Raw genomic sequence first — 19,671 nt, 5'->3', positions numbered from 1 at the left:
TCGAAAATGTCTTAGAGACAAAAGTGTGCTTCCTCCGTCTATCCACATCCCCTGGTTTCGTTTTGGTCCTCTTCACATATCTACTCCTGGTTTCCGCCCTTGTTACCGAACTTGTCCTTGACCCAATCCCACCAGCTGCCACCATCACCACCCTCCTCGTCGTTGGGAGGCATACCGGGGAGACCAGGCGTGTTGGGCTTGGGGGGCTTTCCGGGTGTTGGGAGGCCTCCAGTTGGCGCAGGGAAGGATGGGCCGCCAGTTGGGGCTGGCACACCAGGGATGGGGAGGCCTCCAGTTGGGGTAGGAGGGGTGGGGCCGCCAGGAAGAGGGGTGAACTCTGGGAGATCCTGACGCTTGTAGATGTGTGGTGCGCCGGGAGCGAGCTGGTAGTCGATCGCTAGGCGTCTGGAAGGAGGTGCACCTGGGAGAGAAAATCCACCAGATGGCTCAGGGAGGCTGGGAGCACCGCCTTCTGGCGAGCCGGGGGCGCCTGGGAGGTTGGGGATGGTGGGAGCACCGCCTTCAGGTGAGCCAGGTGCACCTCCGATAGGACCACCACCAGGGAAGCCACCAGTTGGCTGAGGTACGCCAGGACCGCCGGGGAAGCCGCCGCCAGGAGCACCGCCACCAGGCTGAGGGAAGCCCCCAGGAGAGTTACCACCAGGGAATCCTCCAGTGGGCTGGGGTGCGCCAGGAGCCTGACCACCGGGGAATCCACCACCAGGGGAATTGCCACCAGGAAAGCCTCCAGGGGAGTTACCACCAGGGGAATTGCCACCAGGAAAGCCTCCAGGGGAGTTACCTCCAGGGGAGTTGCCACCAGGAAAGCCTCCAGGGGAGTTACCTCCAGGGGAGTTGCCACCAGGAAAGCCTCCAGGGGAGTTGCCACCAGGCTTGGGGAATCCACCGCCTGAAGCACCACCACCTGGCTTGGGGAAGTTGGGGAAGCCCTGGCCCTGGCGAGCCTCAAGGTTGGTACCCAATGCTGTAATCTGTAAGTATGTGTGTACCGTAGGAGTGAAGGACGTGTTATTAACGTACCGGCATCAATGGCATTGCCAAAAGGCAGAGCGAGCGAAGAGCCCGCAAGAGAGAGGATGATAGCGGACCTCATAATGACTGATGGATGATGAAGTTTTTCAAAGTTGAGACTGAGTCGAAAGTTGTAATGAGGGAGTGGCTCAGCCAAGTGAATGTAATACCGCTGGGGTAGAGAGTGAATGGAGAAGGCAGAGAAGAACTGGAGAAGAACCGATGATACAAAAGCCAAGTGGACTTGTTGTGATGTATATCCAAGGGCGAAGCAGCCTGATGGTTATATACACTTTCTGTCGATCATGGCAGTCGTCATGTCCCATCTACCTGCTGCGGGTCCCCGCCATCGCTCCACTTACCATAGTAATCGGATTGTCTGATACTGATAGGCTAAGACCTGGGATGTCCTTTGATTCTTCATAAACATCAACCAGGCGTCAGGGAAGCTGTTTCGAACATCTGGGTCGTTCATGTGGTCTCCGCCAGTGACATTGCTCTGCAGGCATGAACAACCGAGGGAACACTCAATGGCTCCCTGTAGACTCGGCCATGTGTTTCAGTTGGTATCCAATCCGCCAAGCGCAGAGGTGATGTACGCCCGGAGCGCGCGTCAATGCGCCAAGTCTTCACCAGTGCCGGTCTGGGCGAGACCGGGTTGGGCGTGTTAATTGTACGCGACAATCCTTCTTTTCTCCGAAGCACCTTAAGCCTTGTGAAGAGAAACGGACGCGGGAGCAAGTGGTGTTGGCGTGATGAAGGGACGCAGCGGGTCGCACCCGTTTCAGGATTGCGCGTCCTCCGCCAAGATCAAACATGTGCATATCCTATTGGTCCAAATGGCCAAGTCACGATCTGCATCTAGAACAGGCATCTCGTTTGAGGCAGAGTGTTTCAACCAACGTCGCCTTGCTTTCTGGACTTCTTTTGGCCTTGTTTGCATTGCACAAGTCGATGTGCGATTAAAGCCGATAGCTACTGTTCAGCACATATGCCGGGTGTGTGACGTCTTAATTGCATAGAACCATGCCATGAGAGACATCGTATCATGCGAGGCTTTGCCGATCAACGATCGGTGATGCCGTAGAGGTGAGGCTACAACCTTGCAGCAGAGATGAGGATGCACAACACCGATCGAGCATTCGCAATAGTATGTTGATCAGCCAAAACGAAACGGTGCGCAGTGGAGACACTCGTCTATCCGTTGGTTCGGGTGATTTTCTGGAACGTCCATTGGCGGAGTAATATTGTCGGAAAGAAGAAGTAGACATGTTGGGATTTCAGGAAGTGACATGATTGTGCTCACAGCCACCCAATGCGCTTAGCAGCAAAGCCCCCACAACCAAAGAGCGCGGTCACGCCGGTAAATGCGATGAGAGCCCCATAGCCACTTCCATAGGCGAACCCTGCACTCCAGTTTCCTGCGTGCAGAAGAGCTTCGGAAAGCGGGCCACTGCACAAATTACCAACCCCTTTGCCTGCCGCCAAAAATGCCCATACCATCCCGGAGTCCGCACCCCTTCTCTTTTTCTGTGTGTCGGTGACGATTGCACTCCATGCGCTGGACTGGGATCCAGCAAAAGCACCGTATACAATGCAAAAGACGTAAAGCAGCGCTAAAGAAGTCGAAAACCCCCAAAAGAGAAATACACCTACTGCTGAGCCCATGGCTGATACAAGCAAGCAGTAGACAACATGATACTTGTCGGTCGCCGCGCCCATGCAGAGACAGCCCACGAAGGATGCTGCATTCAGTAGAATGATTGTAATTGTACTTTGGATGGTGCTCGCGCCAAGTGAACGGGCATAGGTTGGCAGGTAAATTGCAGGAAGAAAGAAACCCATGCTTTGGATGATGTTGCCAGACTGCAATATCAGAAAATTGCGGCACGTCCAGAAAGACATGTCGAACTTCCGTGACTGCGATGTTTGTGGGAGTGGTAGTCGAGGTTTGAAGAAGAACAGAATCGGAAGATTCAGTACAGCGAAGGCGACTGCACAAATTCTCAACGTCGTTCGGAAACCGTATGACTGCAAAAGCCATTCGAGGATGATGGGAAGAATGGCGCCGCTACAGCCCAGACCAGCCATGGCAACTCCGTATGCGAAGCCTCTCCGTCGGACCCACCACTCATCGAGATAGAGCAAAATAGGTGACCAGGCGAGACAACCACCCACCGAATACATGATGCCTTGAGTGAGAATGAGATGAGTCACACTTGTCGAGAACGAGCCCAACGTGAGTGACAGACACAGGATCACAAGGCCGACAGGTGCAGCCCACTTCCGAAAGCTGGGAAAGAACTTTAAGACTGCGTACCAGCCTGTGAGACCCATGTACATGAGGCCCATGGCGCAAGTACCAACGACAGCGATGTTGCTCGACCCGGCAAAGTCGTTGGCGGCATAGTACTCCTGGAAGATGCCGTATGAAGAAGGAAAGCCTATAACGTCAGCGATCGTGTGTTTGTCACTTAATTTGTAAGACTTACCCCAAATCATTGCTTCAAGCATAAAGCATGCCATCAAACACAACCATGCATCTTTGCCGCCATCAGTCGGTGGGAGATAGAAAGCTTGGTCGTTATCTGCATCATGGTGAAAAACCTCAACGTCCCTCGCGACTAGTGCATGTTGCTGGTCGTACGAGGTCAGCTCAACCGCTGCGCTATGATTTGAAGCCATAGAAAAGCGATGAGAGGTTTGGAAGCAGGCTCATGTCGACTTCATATCATCCCATATACCCTGACAGTCACTGTTCCCGCCATCGTCATTGGCGTGTAGTAATCAACGGTAGGGCGTGTCCGATGCATCCCGAGGTCATGCATCCTAAGATAGTGATGCTCGAGTCCTCAGTCAGCCGATGGTAGCCATAGCGCGTATAGTACGCATGCGATATCGGTGGTTGAGATGAGAGCGAAGACGTTTGTCAGCACCGACGTGGGACGAGGGCGTGTCTTGGCAGGCACGGGCGCACGCGATGGGCGGAACTAGCGCGTCGCGACTTCCGCATGTGCCTGGCGCGCCTCGACAGCTAGCTTTCACTGCACATGCACATTATTGTTGATTCGATAGCGTTTCGTTTCGCAACCATGTACCGGCGATGATTGCAGCACCACGAAGCAACCTCCCATAATACTCAAGTAATCGATCGCGAATATGGACGACTCCCCTCGCTCCTCGAAACGGAGAAAGCTTGACACACCGAAGCGCATCGCATCTAGCCCGCTGGTAAAGGGGTCGGCAAAGAGAGCCTCTGGAAGGCTCGCGAATCGATCAACTTCGTATGCGGCAGGAAGCACTGGCGAAGGGACAGAGACTGAGCGGCCTGCGAAGAAAGCGACGAATGGCACAACGACCAAGCGCACTGCTGTGCCCGATATTGACATATACGACGACATAGAGGGAGCCCTCAGCGTAGCGCCTGCGTTGAGATCAGCTCCACGGCGATCCCTTGCTGCGTCTAGACAAGGAACCGAAAGCACCACGGATGAACTCCAGGAGGTCGCTACGACACCGAAGCGTGGAAGGGGGCGACCAAGGGCTTCGGAGGTGACAATAGCCTCGAAACGTGGGAAGGTCGCAAAGACACCCGCGGCTTCGGCACGCAAGCCATCAGCTCCGAAATCTAGCGCGCGTAGACGTGCTGTCAGTTCAGAAGCAAGTCAGGAGGAGGGCACAGAAGACCCCGAAGCGCCAGACACTCCTACACAACCATCGACGAGGAAGTCGGCCACAGGCGCGAACAAGAAGGCTTTGGTGGAGGAAGAGGACGAGGACGAACTTGCTGGAGCGACACCTTCCAGGTCTTCCAAGAAGCGGAAACCCTTGGAAAAGCGGACAACAATACCAGAAACCGAAGACGAGCTCGATGCACGCCCCCCACGTAGTAGCAGAAAGCTCAAACAAACTGCTAGCGCCCGACGTCGCTCGAACCGAACCGATCACATAAGCAATGGGCATAATGGTGTGGATACCGGGGACGGAGTGAAAAGCGATGATGATGATGAGGGAGCCATGGACATCGATGGCAACAGTGTCATGGAAAGCATATTAGATCCTACCGAGCCTAGTCCGTTCAATAAGCCCAATTCAGCCCAAAAAAAGGCCGCAGCACCGTTGATATATGGAAATCTTCCAGCGGGCCGCGAGTTGGATCTCCTCAAGACAATCATCCTCGAGCGTATTGCTGCCAAAAGGCCAACACCACTAGTCAATCTGGATGCTGAATACACGTCGGTACACCAGATTGTCGAGCAGACGGTGACAGCTGGAGAGGGAAACTCGATGTTGCTGATTGGCGCCCGTGGTAGCGGAAAGACTGCTCTTGTGAACAAGGTCCTGTCAGAAGTGGCCAAAGAAAACGCTGGCGAATACCACGTAGTGCGTCTGAATGGCTTCATACATACCGACGACAAAATCGCGCTCCGAGAGATCTGGCGGCAGCTTGGAAAAGAGATGGACATCGAGGACGATGGCAGTGGACCAGGGAAGAATTATGCCGACACATTAACCACACTGCTTGCACTGTTATCGCATCCATCTGAGCACACGGGCGAATACACTGATCAGGTCGCCAAAGCAGTCATCTTCGTCATAGATGAATTTGACCTTTTTGCCCAGCACCCTCGACAGACTTTGCTGTATAATCTCTTCGACATTGCACAGTCACGCAAAGCACCAATTGCTGTCTTGGGACTGACTACACGGATTGATGTGACCAACAGCCTGGAGAAACGAGTAAAGAGTCGTTTCAGCCATCGCTATGTGCACCTCAGCCTGGCGAAGACGTTTACTGCGTTCCAAGAGATGTGCAAAGCTGGCCTAATCATTGAGCCCGGGCACTTGAGTGTCGAAGAGCGTGGCATACTGGAGGGTGGTGCGAAGAGTCTACAAACTAATGGCACGCCCGCTAAAAAAGCAAACAAGGATGCGAAGCAAGATATCCTGGCTGAGTGGAACACCAACGTCAACGTGAGTCACCTGTTTATATTCTGAACATGATAGACAACTAACTCGCCTTGTAGAAACTCTTCGCATCAGCCCCATTCCTCACTCAGCATTTAGCGCAGCACTTTTACCGCACAAAGTCCATTCCAGCTGTTCTCTACACCTTCTTCCTCCCTACCGCCACATTATCACCAGACCTACCATTTGCACCGAACAACGGTCTTGTCCTGCCTGATTCGAAACTCTACCTGATCCCGAACCTATCAACACTCGCCCTTTCTCTCCTGATTTCCGCCGCCCGCCTCGACATCATCCACGACAGCGACACATGCAACTTCAACATGGCATACGATGAATATGTCACCCTCGCCTCCAAAGCGCGCATCCAGTCGGCAGCAGGGGGCATGTCAGCGTCTGGCAGCATCAGCAAGGTCTGGGGCAAAGACGTTGCGCGGCGCGAGTGGGAAACGCTGGTCGAGCTGGGCTTGATCATGCCGGTGATCCAGGGGCAGACTGGCGGTTTTGGTATGATTCGGTGCGATGTTGCCTTGGAAGAGATTGGCGCGGTGCTAAATGGCGAGAAAGGTGTGGATCGATATTTGGAGCGGTGGTGTAAGGCCATATAGCGCTGGGGTGGGGACGCACTTCATGCGGTATTATTAGAGGAAGATATTGATTACGTGTTGGACCAACAGCTTGTGTCAAGTGATCGTTTGTGCTCAAGGACGGGTATTTAAGCCCATCTTCCCCTTTCTTCTTTCTCTCTCTTGGCTCGACGTTCGCGTTCGCGTTCGAACCCGAAAGTGATTGGAAGGCAGCAATGTCTCTTTTGTTTTGCCAAAGCCTGAAATCGAGAACACAAGGCTTCCATGTGTTTGGGAGAGTCGAAATCGAAACCGACCATAGCCACTTTTATGGAAGGTCAGAGACTTGAAGCCAGGAGAATACAGTAGCTCGTGCCCGGCTACATGAGCTGTTCAAAAGTGCAAGACAGAAGTCTGCATGTTGCGTCGAGAAGCACAAACATCGGCTGCGCGATATTCATGCTTAAGCCTTGGACTGCTATGGGTGCCATGTATATAAAGTCCATGTTCTCCGCAGTTCCTTTATTCAAACAACATTCCCAAGCTGCTCAGAAAGCCAAGATATGATTCGCCCCGTACATGTCTGCTGCAATCTCTCCGCCTGACAGGCTTCAAACCTGGACAGACCGCTTTCATGTGAGTCTTCGCGTCTGCGGTGGGGTTCTTTAGATGCCTCGAATATTTCTGTCACGCAGATGATGAGATCTCAGTGTTTCAATGTGACTTAGACATGGATAACAGATATTGGCTTGAGATGCATTATCTAGCGCATCATGTCGAGTTCTCATGTTGTATTTGCAGGTTCAAAAAGCCTCTAATGCTCTTGTATGTATAAGAAGGAAGATGAAAAAGCATATGCCCAATACAGTGCAAGAAGACTGAGATTGTGTCGTAAAGAGATGTTCTGACTTTCTGTTGTTGGGTTCAAAGTACGACAGTGAGCATTGCATGCATTTGCGCCGTTCTGGTGCACGAGGTATCAGAAGAAAACGAGAACCCGATGCATGTATGTCAGATCAGTAATAGTGCAAGATCCAAAATTCGGTTGGGCGAGGCTCATGGAAGCGTTCGTATTGCCAGTCAATATGGGCATACAATGATTGCATGTATTTGGGATTGTGATGTTCGTCGGCCTCGCCCCATACTCCAGTGCAAATTTTGACCAGAATTTTCCGTCAAACTCCACTCACGGCACACCACCATCAATTACTATCTCTCGCCTCATTCCACTGTGCAACGCTCTACACTATTGCATTATGACTCAATTAATTATCCGCCATTCCATCATTAGTCAGCAATAACTGCCTGGTTAGCGTACGTTCATCCGCCCACCCTCTCCAGCATCATCACCTAACATGCTCGCAGTCAATCGGTAGAGCGTGAGACTCTTATGTTTCACCTTCTCTTAGAGGCGATTGATATAATCTCAAGGTTGCGGGGTAAGCATCATCGCTACTCACTCATCAATACTCTCAGCTAACTCCCCCTTTGTTCGACCCCCGCATCGGGCTTAATTCTCTCTTTTTTTTGCGATTTTGGGTGACTTTGCCTGGCATGTAGTGATGCGGGCCAAAGTGCTACTGCTTCTCTTTTTGCCCTACACATAAGTGGGGAAGTAAATGTTGCTGGGGCCTGTGGTGAAGCCATAGAAACTTGAGGCACTTTACCCACCAAGCTTTCAATAAACCTATCCATTGCTCTAGGGGGCGATCATTTACTACCTGTATTTTCGAATGTGTCCGCGGATATCTTGGACATGGCAGCGCATTGCTGCTTGTTAGCGTCGTGCCAATGCAAGATCCCAACCCGGTTCGAAAGCCACTGGTTCAAGCCGTGTAGTAAATTGTGCCTTGGGCGAACTCATACCAGGTTTCGGATTTAACTTTGACAATGAAGCCGTGGGTAACCATGCAACTATATTCAGTCGGAGATATATACAGGATATGCGTCTCACATAATACATGGGGTGCTAATAGATCTCGGAATGTGGAGCAGCATCGTCCGGTGCTTCGTTCATGTTCCAGATCTGTTCATAATGTTTCGCGTATACTTGTCTTCAGCTCAATCACACGCTCAACATACGTCAGGAGCTGAATCGTGAATGTGAACAACGATTCAAGTGTGCTCGCTTACGGGCAATTGCATTTACAAACGAAATACAGGAGAGTCATTCCGCGGGGCGATGTCGGCCTCTGATATACTAAGTGGAGCGGGGCGTGCCGAAGCCGAAAAGATTGAGAGGCATACGACGGCCTATTCCTGGTCTCTGACTAGCTCAGTCTAGTCTAGTTCCAGACAAGATAAACGACGCGAGAGTCTAAGCACATAGAATGATGAAGACGAAAAAGGAAAATGGTATTTGGCATGTGAAATACTGCAAAGGTTCAGTACATGGGGATATATGCAAAAGCAAATGAGCCGATCCTGTGATGTCCAGTTCTACTATTGTGCGCCACAAAAAAGAAGAATAGGCACAAAGCGTGCCTAGATGTCAAGATAGCTCTCGCCAGGAGACGCCTTGGGCTTGGTGGCACAAGCAATGGTAAGCACCATCTTTGTCTTGTGGCGCTCGCACTCCTCTCGAAGGTCTTTGCGTGACCAGAACCACTCCTCGCCCTGCCGTGCGTGCAGAAACTTGCCATGTAAGTCCTGGTAAAAGTGCCGGCCAAGAAGCGACATCATTCTGCTTGCGTCTGCACTGTCTTGAGACGTTATAGGAGGGATGGTAGCGCTAAATGTGTGTGATGGCTGTGGTGCAGGCCGCGCCATTGTTCTCGGCGAATATGCTGGCAATGCTATGCGTGCGCGACGAATGTTATCAAGACCCACAATCTCCATGGTGTCCAACACAGTGTCGGAGGCTTGCATGCTCAGGCCTTCCTCCTCTAGTCGAGTTGAGATGTGATCGTCCACCCAAGCTGACAGTTTCGGGCCTTCGCAGCTCATGTGACAGTCAAGTGTGAGAATGTCCAACTGGCCACCCGGCTTCAGCGTGCGCATGCAATCGAAGAAACATCGCGCCCACTCTTCATTGCGCAAGAGCGGTCGAGACGGTACGCGAGATGACTGCATCGAAGTATCCGTCTGGGAATGGAGTCGCTGAGGAGATTGAAGGGACGTAAAGGGAGTGATGGTTCAGGGGAGCGGGGTAAGATGTTGGTGGACTCGCGCTCTTCATCGAAGACAACGTGTATACAGTTGCCGCCGGGTAACGAGTGGCAAGCATCCATCCATCAGCTAGAAGAGTCAGATTTGAAATCATGCAGGGAGCGGCAGTATCACGCACCTAAAGAGCCGTGGAGATGAAGTATTCGTCTCTGGTCTGCTGGACGGCTGTTGCTAAGCAATTCGTGTGCTGGCGACTGCAACTGTTTGTTTTGCGTAAGGCGTTGATACGCAGTCAGAGCCCACAGTCGCTTCTCGAAGATGACCTCTTGATAGCTCTCGTCGTCTTCTAGGCCTTCCCACTCTTCGCTCAGGCGCGTAGCAACGATGCGCGCTCCGGCGTTCTCCATCTTAGCCAACGCACGTGCAAATGGGCCCTGGGTGCCTTGCGCAGCTTTCGCAGCATGATCGCTCTGCCTACTCCCTGTTCGGGATCCTCGCTCAACAGGTTCGAGTAAGACATTGCTGCCATAGGGAGAGTCCTCATAGCTTGCTTCCGAAATGGCACTGTCGTATTGAGATGCGTTTGAGAAGACACTCCTATTGGATACTGTAGTGCGATCGGAAGAGCCATGTGAGTAGGTCGAGTACTGCGACTTTCTCCCAACGGTATCTGTAAGACGAGTCAGTACGGGCACGGGCAATGCTGATCACTGTTGATCGCTTTCAAATCGGGACGTCAAAGTCCCAATCGAGATATTGGCAACATGGCTGCCACGTTGCAGATCGGAATCAACGATTTCTTGTCGCGTTACGTACGTACCGGGTCGACTATGTAGGCCTGGAGATGTTGATGGTGGTGGTGGAAGTGCTCCAGTAGGTGGACGTGAAGGCAATGCCCTCAGTGGTGGAGACGGAAAGTAGTCGGGGGAGATGGCATGAACATCGTTCACAGATTGATCCGACGGCTGTCTGTATAGATTTTGCTGTGGCGGCTGAGGCAAGGGCGCAGTGGGAGGGCATGGAGCTATATCATGATCCTGCTCTCCTGCAGGAGGCGGTGACTTCTTGAGCGATGGCAGGCTCTGAATTTCCTGAATGCCTTTGGATTTCTTGCCAAAGAAGCTGATGAAGCCGCCCTTGTCTCCTGCTTTTGACTTGTTGGAAGTTGTTTTCGCGCTGTGTATGCTTCCAGACGAGTGTGAAGTTGCCGAGGATGTTCGTTTCGCGACTTCCTGCTCTTTTGCTACTCTTGGCCTTCCTTGCGCCTACCGTCTCCGCGTGCAGTGGGAGGGACATCAAAAGGTTGGAAACATGTCGACATGTCAAAGTGGGCCAATCTACCAGTGCTCGCGGTGGGGGGACGTTCAATGCCAACATATTCAGTGACGGAGATTCGAATTGATGCCCAGCAACGCTCATCCTAGTCGAGGACGGAAAATGACTCTCCATCTTGACTACTGCCGACTAATGTCGAAACGGGAACCGTCTCGATCTCGCCGTAGACACATGTGGTTCGACTGGGAGCGCGGACTCCTCCGAGATGGCGCCGTGGGAAGCGACCTTTGGGAGCTTGGACATGTCTGCCCCAATTGTTTTCCTGTTCATGCATTCGGTCAGATAGAGATCGACGATAGTGACCTTGGAAGATTCCACTGTTCCACAGGGACTCCACCAGCTCACTTGAAGATCTACGCACAGCCAGGCACGTCCCAATTCGCAGGCCTGTCTTGCCACTGCAACCATCAACCACGCAGAAAGACGGCTCGTGTGATCCGTCCGAGGCGTTCTCATGGAGGGAACACTAGCGACGCAACGACGACTGCTCCTCGGATGCCTAAATCCCGCCTCTCTTGAAGGGAAAAAGGGTCCGGCGACGAGTCCGCTGTCCCGGGCCAGTAAGCACATGAGAAATCGACGAAACATGTAGGGCTGCTTGGTACGACCCGACAGTCTGGGGTAAGCCATTGGCTTTATCCACTTTGGGTTACTCCACCGACGCGCGAACCCTGTGGAGAATTGTCTGATTGGCGTTCACGTAGGAATTTTAGCAACAAGGACCTGCCTGTCTGGTACTCTGGGGGCAAGTTTCACCAAGGGACTGTCCCCGATCCTGCGACTCTTTTCTTGTTTGACAGCTGCCATGGTTCATCAAACTTCACATGCGGGCAATGAGGTGAAAAGGACATGCGCAGAGTAAGTTGTCTGTCCAGCCGTCTGCAGTCGTACCTGACTTGCCTGGTGGGGTCTCCAAGGACGCTGGGGGCTGCGCGAACTACGGTAGGCCTTCTTAAGCGGGAGGTTGGCCGGGCTCAACAACACCCTGGACTGATTCCTTCGACAGTGCCATGGGCAATGAGCTGCATCGCCCGCATCGCCCGCATCGCGCCGAGGTACGCCCAGAGGGTGATGAGACAAGGCGTAGTTTCTTGCCATCTAGTCGACCTTCCAATCTGGAGCATGTCCCGTAGACGCATTGTCGATGCCAGACTGGCCTCACACTGTGGGGCATGGCCGACCAGTGCATTTGCCAAATAAAGAGGTGTCGACGGAAACATGCACACGACTCATGTCCCACGGGCACTAAGAAATTGGCCCCTTTCCTTACACAGATCATCGAGGGTCCTCTAGCTTTTAGACAAGTAGCTTTCCACATGAATGCTCGTCTGGGGTCGTAGCGTTCACGTCAATCTTTCCTCAATCTCGTTCTGCGCTTCATTTTCGCTGTCAGTCTGCAAACATGGGCTTCGTCGAACGAAATAAGGCGGCCCTCAATGACCGGGTGGCTCGCTCGGTTGTTGGAAAATACTTCCATCTTGATGGATCTGGTCATGTATGTCCACGTTTTGTTCTTCGCGACCTAAGCTAATGACCAAAGCCCAACGAGATTCCCAATGCCAGGTTCTCCACTGAACTCAGAGCTGGTCTTACGACGTTCTTTACCATGGCCTACATCATCGCGGTGAACGTAAGTTATTCGACATACTTTGGAGACAAACATTGGCTGACATAGGCTCTTAGTCCTCCGTTCTTACCGACTCAGGAGCGACATGTGTCTGCAATGACCCAATCGACCCGACCTGCATGAAAGACGATGCGTACTCTCTTTGCCTCGTCGAGGTCAACCGTGACTTTATTACTGCAACGGCTGCCATTGCTGCGCTCGGATCCTTCCTCATGGGTATCAGTGCGAACTTGCCTGTTGCCGTCGCTCCTGCCATGGGGCTGAATGCTTATCTGGCTTATCAGATGGTCGGATTCCACGGTACCGGCCCGATTGACTACCGCGTCGCAATGACAGCTGTGTTTGTTGAAGGTTTCATCTTCGTTGCTCTTTCTCTCCTCGGTATTCGACAATGGCTTGCCCGCATCATCCCAGCCTCCATCAAAGTAGCTTGTGGAGCTGGTATTGGTCTCTTCCTTACCTTGATCGGTCTTTCATACAGTGCGGGATTGGGTGCCATCACTGGAGCCAAGGCCACGCCGCTTGAGCTTGGAGGCTGCCCGCCAGAATTCCTGGACCCAGACACTGGCGCATGCACTGGACACAAGGCGACCAACCCTACAATGTGGCTCGGCTTCCTCGTTGGTGGTGTCCTCACAGCCTTGTTGATGACATACAAAGTTCGTGGTTCGATGATTGTCGGTATCGCGCTTGTGTCGTTCTGCTCCTGGCCCCGCGACACTCCCATCACATTCTTCCCACGCACTGTCGTTGGAGATGCCCGCTTTGAGTTCTTCAAGAATGTGGTGGCTTTCCACCCTATCAAGAACACACTTCTCGCGCAGGACTGGGATCTCAGCAATGTGGGTGGCCAATTCGCCCTTGCCGTCTTCACTATGCTCTACGTTGATATCTTGGATGCTACTGGTACTCTCTACTCCATGGCTCGCTTCTCAGGAGTTGTTGACCCTGCAACGGGTGACTTCCCCAAGAGCACTATCGCTTACAGTGCTGATGCGATTTCCATCTCCATTGGCTCACTGTTCGGCTCTTCGCCAGTCACTGCATTCGTTGAGTCAGGTGTAAGTATTCGACTCTTGTGTTGATGTGACACTTGCTGACGACCATCCAGGCTGGTATCCAAGAAGGTGGACGCACAGGTCTCACAGCGATCACGACCGGGGTGCTATTTTTCATCTCGCTCTTCTTCGCACCCATCTTCGCTTCCATCCCGCCATGGGCAACAGGCGGTGCGCTTATTCTCGTCGGCTGCATGATGATGCGTGGAGTTCTCGCCATCAACTGGAACTATCCTGGCGATAGCATCCCGGCCTTTGTGACACTCATGTTCATGCCATTTTCGTACTCGATTGCGTACGGACTGATCGCCGGTATCATGACCTACGCCATCATTAACACCACTACATGGGCTCTTGCCACCATCTCGCGTGGCAAGCTCTTGCCTCCTGATTATGACAACAAGGAGTACTGGAGTTGTGAGTATTGGTCGTCTGTACTGTTACGGACTTTTGCTAATATTCAGCTAGTCAACTCCGATTCTGCTCGTGCCCAGCCATGGTTCATCCGTCTCGCCAAGGGCGACAAGCAGTTCTGGAAGCCCCCGAACACTGACCAGTTCGAGCTTGAGTCTACCGAGCATCGCCCCAAGGCTTGAGTACGCCGGCCATTATCTATCACCTCGTTACGCAATTATAGACCCCGTTGCCCGCTTAACATACGTATCTTACTGCATAATAATAAAAACCACACGTTGCCATGTTGACATGGCGAACACAACACCGTCGTTATCGTGACATCTCTCGCCAATGGCTTGCATTACTTACATTACGAGCAAACACCTTTACTGATCTCCATCACTTGCAGAACGAGCAAATGCCATATGCCCAAACACCCGCCTGCAACACGCCACCAAGTATACAAATAGCCCCAATCACATCATCGCCCTTGACTCCATGCGCTTCCGCGACGAACCTGAACCCTATACCCACCAGCCCAATCGTGAACAGGCCATCCATGCCCGTGTTCACACACCGATTGATGCCCCTACCCACAATGAAGCCACAAAGCATCTCCGCGATGTTGTATGTGAGCGCGGCAGGGCACTACACCGGCAACGTTAAGGACTTGTACTTCGTATGCGACGGGAACACTTACTACCATGTAAACCCACAGCGTGAAGAAATCATATGAATCGTTGAAGCGGTACGAATCGTTGAAGCGGTATGAATCGTTGAAGCGGTATGGATCGCTGAAGCGGTATGGATCGCTGAAGCGATATGAACCGTTGAAGCGGAGGTAGACTAGTGCTATGGCTGTCAAGATGAAGCACGAACCCATGAACCGCAACAAAAGCCTAGTTTTGTGCCATGGGTATCTTCCCTTCTTATTCTTCTTCTTCTCCACCACTTCCACCCGTTCTTCAGCGGGGGCTTTTGCGATCCCCCACGCGTGTTCCTGCGGCTCGTAGAACGACGTCGGCAGGTTGCATCGCCAGTGCTCGAGGGCGATGAGGTGTCTTTCCGCTGGCGCAGTAAGCACCGAGACTGGTCTCTGCAGCGACCGCGGCGGGATGGGCGGGGGTGCATGCGGCTCATGGATTGATGGCGGACAATGGGGCGTCGCTGGTCGAGCTGGAGACTGGGGTACTTGTTTCATCGTGGACAACGAGGTGAGGGCATAGTCGTGCTCGGCGATGGGTGTCTCGGGAAGAGGATCTTGCTTGGACATGATAGCGCGGAGATTTGAGCGGTAAGAAAACGAAGATGGGGTAAGATGCTGCCAAACAAGAGACATACTGCGTAAACCTGTGAACTAGGAGAATGGGATGCTGATTGAGGCGTTCTGGCAGTTCTGTGGTACTAGCCATGCACCTCTCCGTGTGATCGAGACGTGATAGTGTGATTGTGCCATAATGTGCGACTGCAGCTACAAACTTTAGTAGAAAGTAGCCTGGCAGATGGAGTAAAGGGACAAGATCGCTACATGGAGAAGAAATAGGGACAGGTAAAGTGTGAGTTAAGGAACTCAAGCAAGATGGGTACAATATATGGCCACACGGCTGAATATCTAACACTTCCTCAACTCGACACACGGTGACACTTATGGAATGATATTCGCAACTCATCACGAAAGATCACAGACAGATCACAGACGTTGGAGAATTGAAGGAACAAGATACTCTGATATCATAACACTACATATTTACAAAAAGGCTTTCTTAAACGCCTATATCAAACAACAAGGTCGATGCACTTACAACACACGTTTACAACTTGCTTGCGCCGCCCAACAGCTCAGCGCCGGCCCCGCTAATCGCCAACTTGCCAGTCTCCTTGACCTTTGTCTGGAACATGACGGTGTTTCCAGTCTTCCACATCTCAGTGATGAGCGTCTGGCCAGGAAGCACAACGCCCGCGAAGCGGACCTTGATGTTCTTGAAAGGTCCAAACTTCTGCAACACGTGCTTTCCGCTGATACCGAAGCTGCATAGACCGTGAAGAATAGGAGTAGGGAAGCCGCCAGCCTTGCTGAATTGCGGGTCGATGTGCAGAGGGTTAAGGTCGCCGGTGAGACGGTAGAGGGCAGCTTGCTCCTCCGAAGTCTTCTCCTCGACAACGACGTCGGGCTCGCGCTTAGGCGGTGTGTGGATCTTGGTTGCTGCACCACGGTCTGCGCCCTTCTTTTGTCCGCCAAAGTTTCCTGAGCCACGGATGAACACTGTGCTCTCGTTGTAGAAGATATCCTCGCCGGTCTTCGCATCCTTTGTGACGGAGCCGTACACGACCAGCCCAGCAGCGCCCTTGTCGACGACCTCGACGAGCTTGGGAATCGCGATGAGCTTCGCCTCGGTGGGGATGGGGAACTTGCGGATCTCGAGGTATTGCTCACCGTGGAGCAGCATGCGCGGGTCGAAGTTGGGGACGATCTCGGAAAATTCGAAGGGTGGTTCGGCGTTGAAGGGAGGAATGACACCAAAGGTTGGGATGACTTGGAAGTCGTTGGAGCCCTCGTATACGAAGGGGAGGTCGGTACGCTTTGCGCCCACTCCGAGGTCTAAGTGTATGAGTTAGCATAGAATACGTTAGCGTGTATAATAGACACTTACTGTAGAGAATGACATCGCGCTCAGTGTACTCGAACGGAGTACCGTCTGGCTTCGCCAGCCAAAGCCTTCTTCTGGGCTTCGAGGACGTCCTCGTTGCTCTTGCTAGACTTCTTCTCCTTCTTGCCCTTGCTGGTGTTCTCCATGTTTGCCATGATGGATTTGAGGCCGCTGGCGTTGTCGTAGGGGTGATCAGCGCGACCGTCGTCGAAGTTGGTGATGCGCTCCCATTGTGCGAGAACGGCCTCGGGGGTGAGCTTGACGTCGACTGGGAAGCCGTGGCCTCCGGTGCGCTGCCACCTGGTTGCTGCGAACCAGCCAGAGCCCATCTCGTATAGTCCGCCCGTTGGCTCAGGAGCCTTGTCGGAGCAGAGAAGGACGACGAGAGGTGCGTTGTAGTCGGGCTTGAGAGCCTGGACAACCTCCTCGGGCATGATGGTGCGGGTGAGGGCAGTACCAGCATTGGGTGCGACGGTGTTGACGAAGATGTTGTTCTTCTTGCCCTCGAGGGCGAGGGACTTTGAGAATCCGAGGATACCGCACTTGGCTGAGGCGTAGTTGGCCTGGCCGAAGTTGCCGTAGATGCCACTGGTGGATGTGGTGTTGATGATGCGGCCATACTTCTGCTTCAGCATGAAAGGCCATGCAGCCTTGGTGCAGGAGTAAGTGCCGTGGAGATGCACCTTGTGGATGATGTCCCACTGGTCGTCGGTCATGTTGGCGAAAGCCTTGTCGCGGAGGATACCAGCGTTGTTGATGAGGATGTCGATGCGGCCGTACTTCTCAATGGCGGTCTTGACGACAGCCTCGCCGTTCTGCACATCGGCCTTGTTGCCAACAGCCTCACCGCCGAGCTTCTGGATCTCCTGAACGACATCGTCAGGGTTGACAAGGTCGTTGACAACAACCTTTGCGCCGCGCTTGGCCAGCTGCAGACAGTAGATGCGACCAAGGCCAGCACCTCCACCAGTGACGAGCGCGACCTTGCCCTTGAAGTCCAGCTCCTCGCCCTTGGGGTTGCTGGGGACCTTCTGGGCCGCCTCGAGCAGCTCAAGAGCGTTTGCTGGGCCCTGTGGGTGCTCGGGCTTGGAGAAGTTGACAACCTCGTTCCACTTGGCCGCAACGGCGCCAGGAGTCAGGGTGTCGTCAGCCTTCAACAAAGCACCAGAGGCTCGCTCCCAGCGCAGCTTGGCAATGTGGCCTCCTCCAGCCTCGAATATCGCACCAGTCTCAGTGGACGACTTGTGTGTAAGGACGGCAACGAGCGGAACGATCCACTCGGGCTTCAGCTTCTCGAGGACATCAGGGGGCATAACAGTCTCGGTCATTCGGCTGGCCGCGATGGGCGCGATGACGTTGCAGAGGATGTTGTACTTCAGGCCCTCCTTTGCAAGTGTCTCGGTGAAGCCAACAAGCGCGAGTTTGGCAGCTGCAAAGGTTAGCGCTCAACACTGCGAAAGCAAAGGGTTGGAGAATACACACCAGAATAGTTGGTCTGGCCGAAGGATCCGAAGAGACCGGCCGCCGACGCGGTGCTGATGAGCCTTCCGTACTTCTGTTTCCTGAAGTATGGCCATGCAGCGTGTGCGCACTTGTACGCTCCCTTGACGTGGACGTTGTAGATGAGGTCCCAATCCGACTGCTTCATGTTCTTGAAGCTGACATCGCGCAGGATACCCGCATTGTTGATCAGGACATCGATGCGACCGAACGCATCAATCGCCGTCTTGACAATGTTCTCTCCGTTCTCGACCGAGTCGTAGTTGGCGACGGCCTTGCCGCCTGCGGAGCGGATCTCGTCGACGACCTTATCTGCGGCCTATGCGAAGCTGTTAGCATGTGAAAGTGCAATGTGGTGTCACGGGACATCGCAATCGCGAGCCTCTGACACTCGTTTTACGAGCTCGTGGTGATGGAAACATACCCCGGAGCCCTTGCCCTCGCCCTTGAAGCTTCCACCGAGGTCGTTCACGACGACATTCGCGCCGCGACTGCCGAAGAAGATGGCATATTCGCGACCAAGACCACCGCCAGCGCCCGTGACAACAACCGTCTGGCCATCGTACCGCAGCTCTTGAGGAGCCATATTGTGTTATGCGAGATTATGCTCAACGCAGACCTTGCTATGTGATGAGAGAGGAGCTTGCTACAGCTATGAAAGAGCAATGCAGGGGTTTCGCGGGTATCAGCAAAGATCCCAACAACCTCAATGAGAGATGGACTTAGAATGTGGTGAAGGGGAATGAGTGGGTATGGTCAGAGTAACAGCTGGTGGACGCGTCGTGGTTTTGATCAGCATCCTTGTGAAAGCCGAGCACCTCGTTTCCGGCTTCATGACGACTGACCGTTGTGCCTCGGCAATTGCTCACGAGTCGACAATGTGGGGACCCCAACCAAACCTTGGCGTCGTGCGAGCCTCTTCGACTTTCACATGCCACGCTCATCATCTCTTCTGAGTTCAGATGGAGCTTGTGATAATACGGGGCGTCAGGTGATGTTTTCAACGGCCTGGTGGGCTTGTTGTAGTCGGCGCAAGAGTCCAGTTCAAGGAGGACGCCTGAGATTGCAATGCGGAGGAGAATTGCTCATTTTGGTGCTTGCATACACAGAAGTACTGCAATTGCGTCTTTTTGTTCTCAGTATTGGCTCTACAGTCTTCGTAAGACTGGTTGAGTACACGTAAGACCAAGATCATGGTGTTGCGCTTCCAATGTTCATAGCATTGTGAGACCATGTGGGGCCTATGGTTCCTGGTTGAAACTCGAGCATCGTAGATTCCCGAGGTCGTTGTACTTATACTAGCTCGGTATCCTCGAAATCATCACTGATCATGACATTCTCTCGGTTCCAAAGTCCTTGCTTTGTTTCGCATCCACATGTCGTCCCAAGAGTTGCTTTCACTCCAAATGCACCGATCACACATCTTTGCCTCT

At 53.0% G+C, this 19,671-nt stretch overlaps 8 protein-coding genes across 8 annotated transcripts; 3 read left to right on the top strand and 5 right to left on the bottom strand.

Moving 5' to 3' along the window:
• Nucleotides 1-80: 80 nt before the first annotated feature.
• SNOG_13661 (hypothetical protein) lies at nt 81-1,114 on the bottom strand (the record flags this gene model as incomplete). Its single annotated transcript, XM_001803815.1, has 2 exons — nt 81-985; nt 1,042-1,114. 2 exons carry the CDS (start codon nt 1,112-1,114, stop codon nt 81-83), a joined length of 978 nt encoding a protein of 325 aa, XP_001803867.1.
• Nucleotides 1,115-2,334: 1,220 nt separating this feature from the next.
• SNOG_13660 (hypothetical protein) lies at nt 2,335-3,534 on the bottom strand (the record flags this gene model as incomplete). Its single annotated transcript, XM_001803814.1, has 2 exons — nt 2,335-3,476; nt 3,525-3,534. The coding sequence occupies 2 exons, from the start codon at nt 3,532-3,534 to the stop codon at nt 2,335-2,337; spliced, it is 1,152 nt and encodes a 383-aa protein (XP_001803866.1).
• A 657-nt stretch (nt 3,535-4,191) lies between these two features.
• On the top strand, nt 4,192-6,608 carry SNOG_13659 (hypothetical protein; the record flags this gene model as incomplete). The annotated part of the gene is made up of 2 exons (XM_001803813.1): nt 4,192-6,006; nt 6,105-6,608. The coding sequence occupies 2 exons, from the start codon at nt 4,192-4,194 to the stop codon at nt 6,606-6,608; spliced, it is 2,319 nt and encodes a 772-aa protein (XP_001803865.1).
• Nucleotides 6,609-9,050: 2,442 nt separating this feature from the next.
• On the bottom strand, nt 9,051-10,995 carry SNOG_13658 (hypothetical protein; the record flags this gene model as incomplete). Its single annotated transcript, XM_001803812.1, has 5 exons — nt 9,051-9,215; nt 9,396-9,619; nt 9,853-10,271; nt 10,716-10,818; nt 10,944-10,995. The coding sequence occupies 5 exons, from the start codon at nt 10,993-10,995 to the stop codon at nt 9,051-9,053; spliced, it is 963 nt and encodes a 320-aa protein (XP_001803864.1).
• An 819-nt stretch (nt 10,996-11,814) lies between these two features.
• Nucleotides 11,815-12,142, top strand: SNOG_13657 (hypothetical protein; the record flags this gene model as incomplete). The annotated part of the gene is made up of 2 exons (XM_001803811.1): nt 11,815-11,867; nt 12,016-12,142. 2 exons carry the CDS (start codon nt 11,815-11,817, stop codon nt 12,140-12,142), a joined length of 180 nt encoding a protein of 59 aa, XP_001803863.1.
• A 613-nt stretch (nt 12,143-12,755) lies between these two features.
• On the top strand, nt 12,756-14,290 carry SNOG_13656 (hypothetical protein; the record flags this gene model as incomplete). The annotated part of the gene is made up of 2 exons (XM_001803810.1): nt 12,756-13,697; nt 13,748-14,290. The coding sequence occupies 2 exons, from the start codon at nt 12,756-12,758 to the stop codon at nt 14,288-14,290; spliced, it is 1,485 nt and encodes a 494-aa protein (XP_001803862.1).
• A 199-nt stretch (nt 14,291-14,489) lies between these two features.
• SNOG_13655 (hypothetical protein) lies at nt 14,490-15,363 on the bottom strand (the record flags this gene model as incomplete). Its single annotated transcript, XM_001803809.1, has 2 exons — nt 14,490-14,738; nt 14,791-15,363. 2 exons carry the CDS (start codon nt 15,361-15,363, stop codon nt 14,490-14,492), a joined length of 822 nt encoding a protein of 273 aa, XP_001803861.1.
• A 434-nt stretch (nt 15,364-15,797) lies between these two features.
• Nucleotides 15,798-18,824, bottom strand: SNOG_13654 (hypothetical protein; the record flags this gene model as incomplete). The annotated part of the gene is made up of 4 exons (XM_001803808.1): nt 15,798-16,697; nt 16,784-18,167; nt 18,221-18,557; nt 18,663-18,824. 4 exons carry the CDS (start codon nt 18,822-18,824, stop codon nt 15,902-15,904), a joined length of 2,679 nt encoding a protein of 892 aa, XP_001803860.1. The 3' UTR covers nt 15,798-15,901.
• Between the last annotated feature and the right edge of the window lie 847 nt (nt 18,825-19,671).

This window comes from Parastagonospora nodorum, assembly GCF_000146915.1.
Source record: "Parastagonospora nodorum SN15 chromosome Unknown scaffold_27, whole genome shotgun sequence".
NCBI classification, from domain to species: domain Eukaryota; kingdom Fungi; phylum Ascomycota; class Dothideomycetes; order Pleosporales; family Phaeosphaeriaceae; genus Parastagonospora; species Parastagonospora nodorum.
Note: the sequence above shows the minus strand (reverse complement) of the source record. Positions and strands in the feature narration are given on the sequence as shown.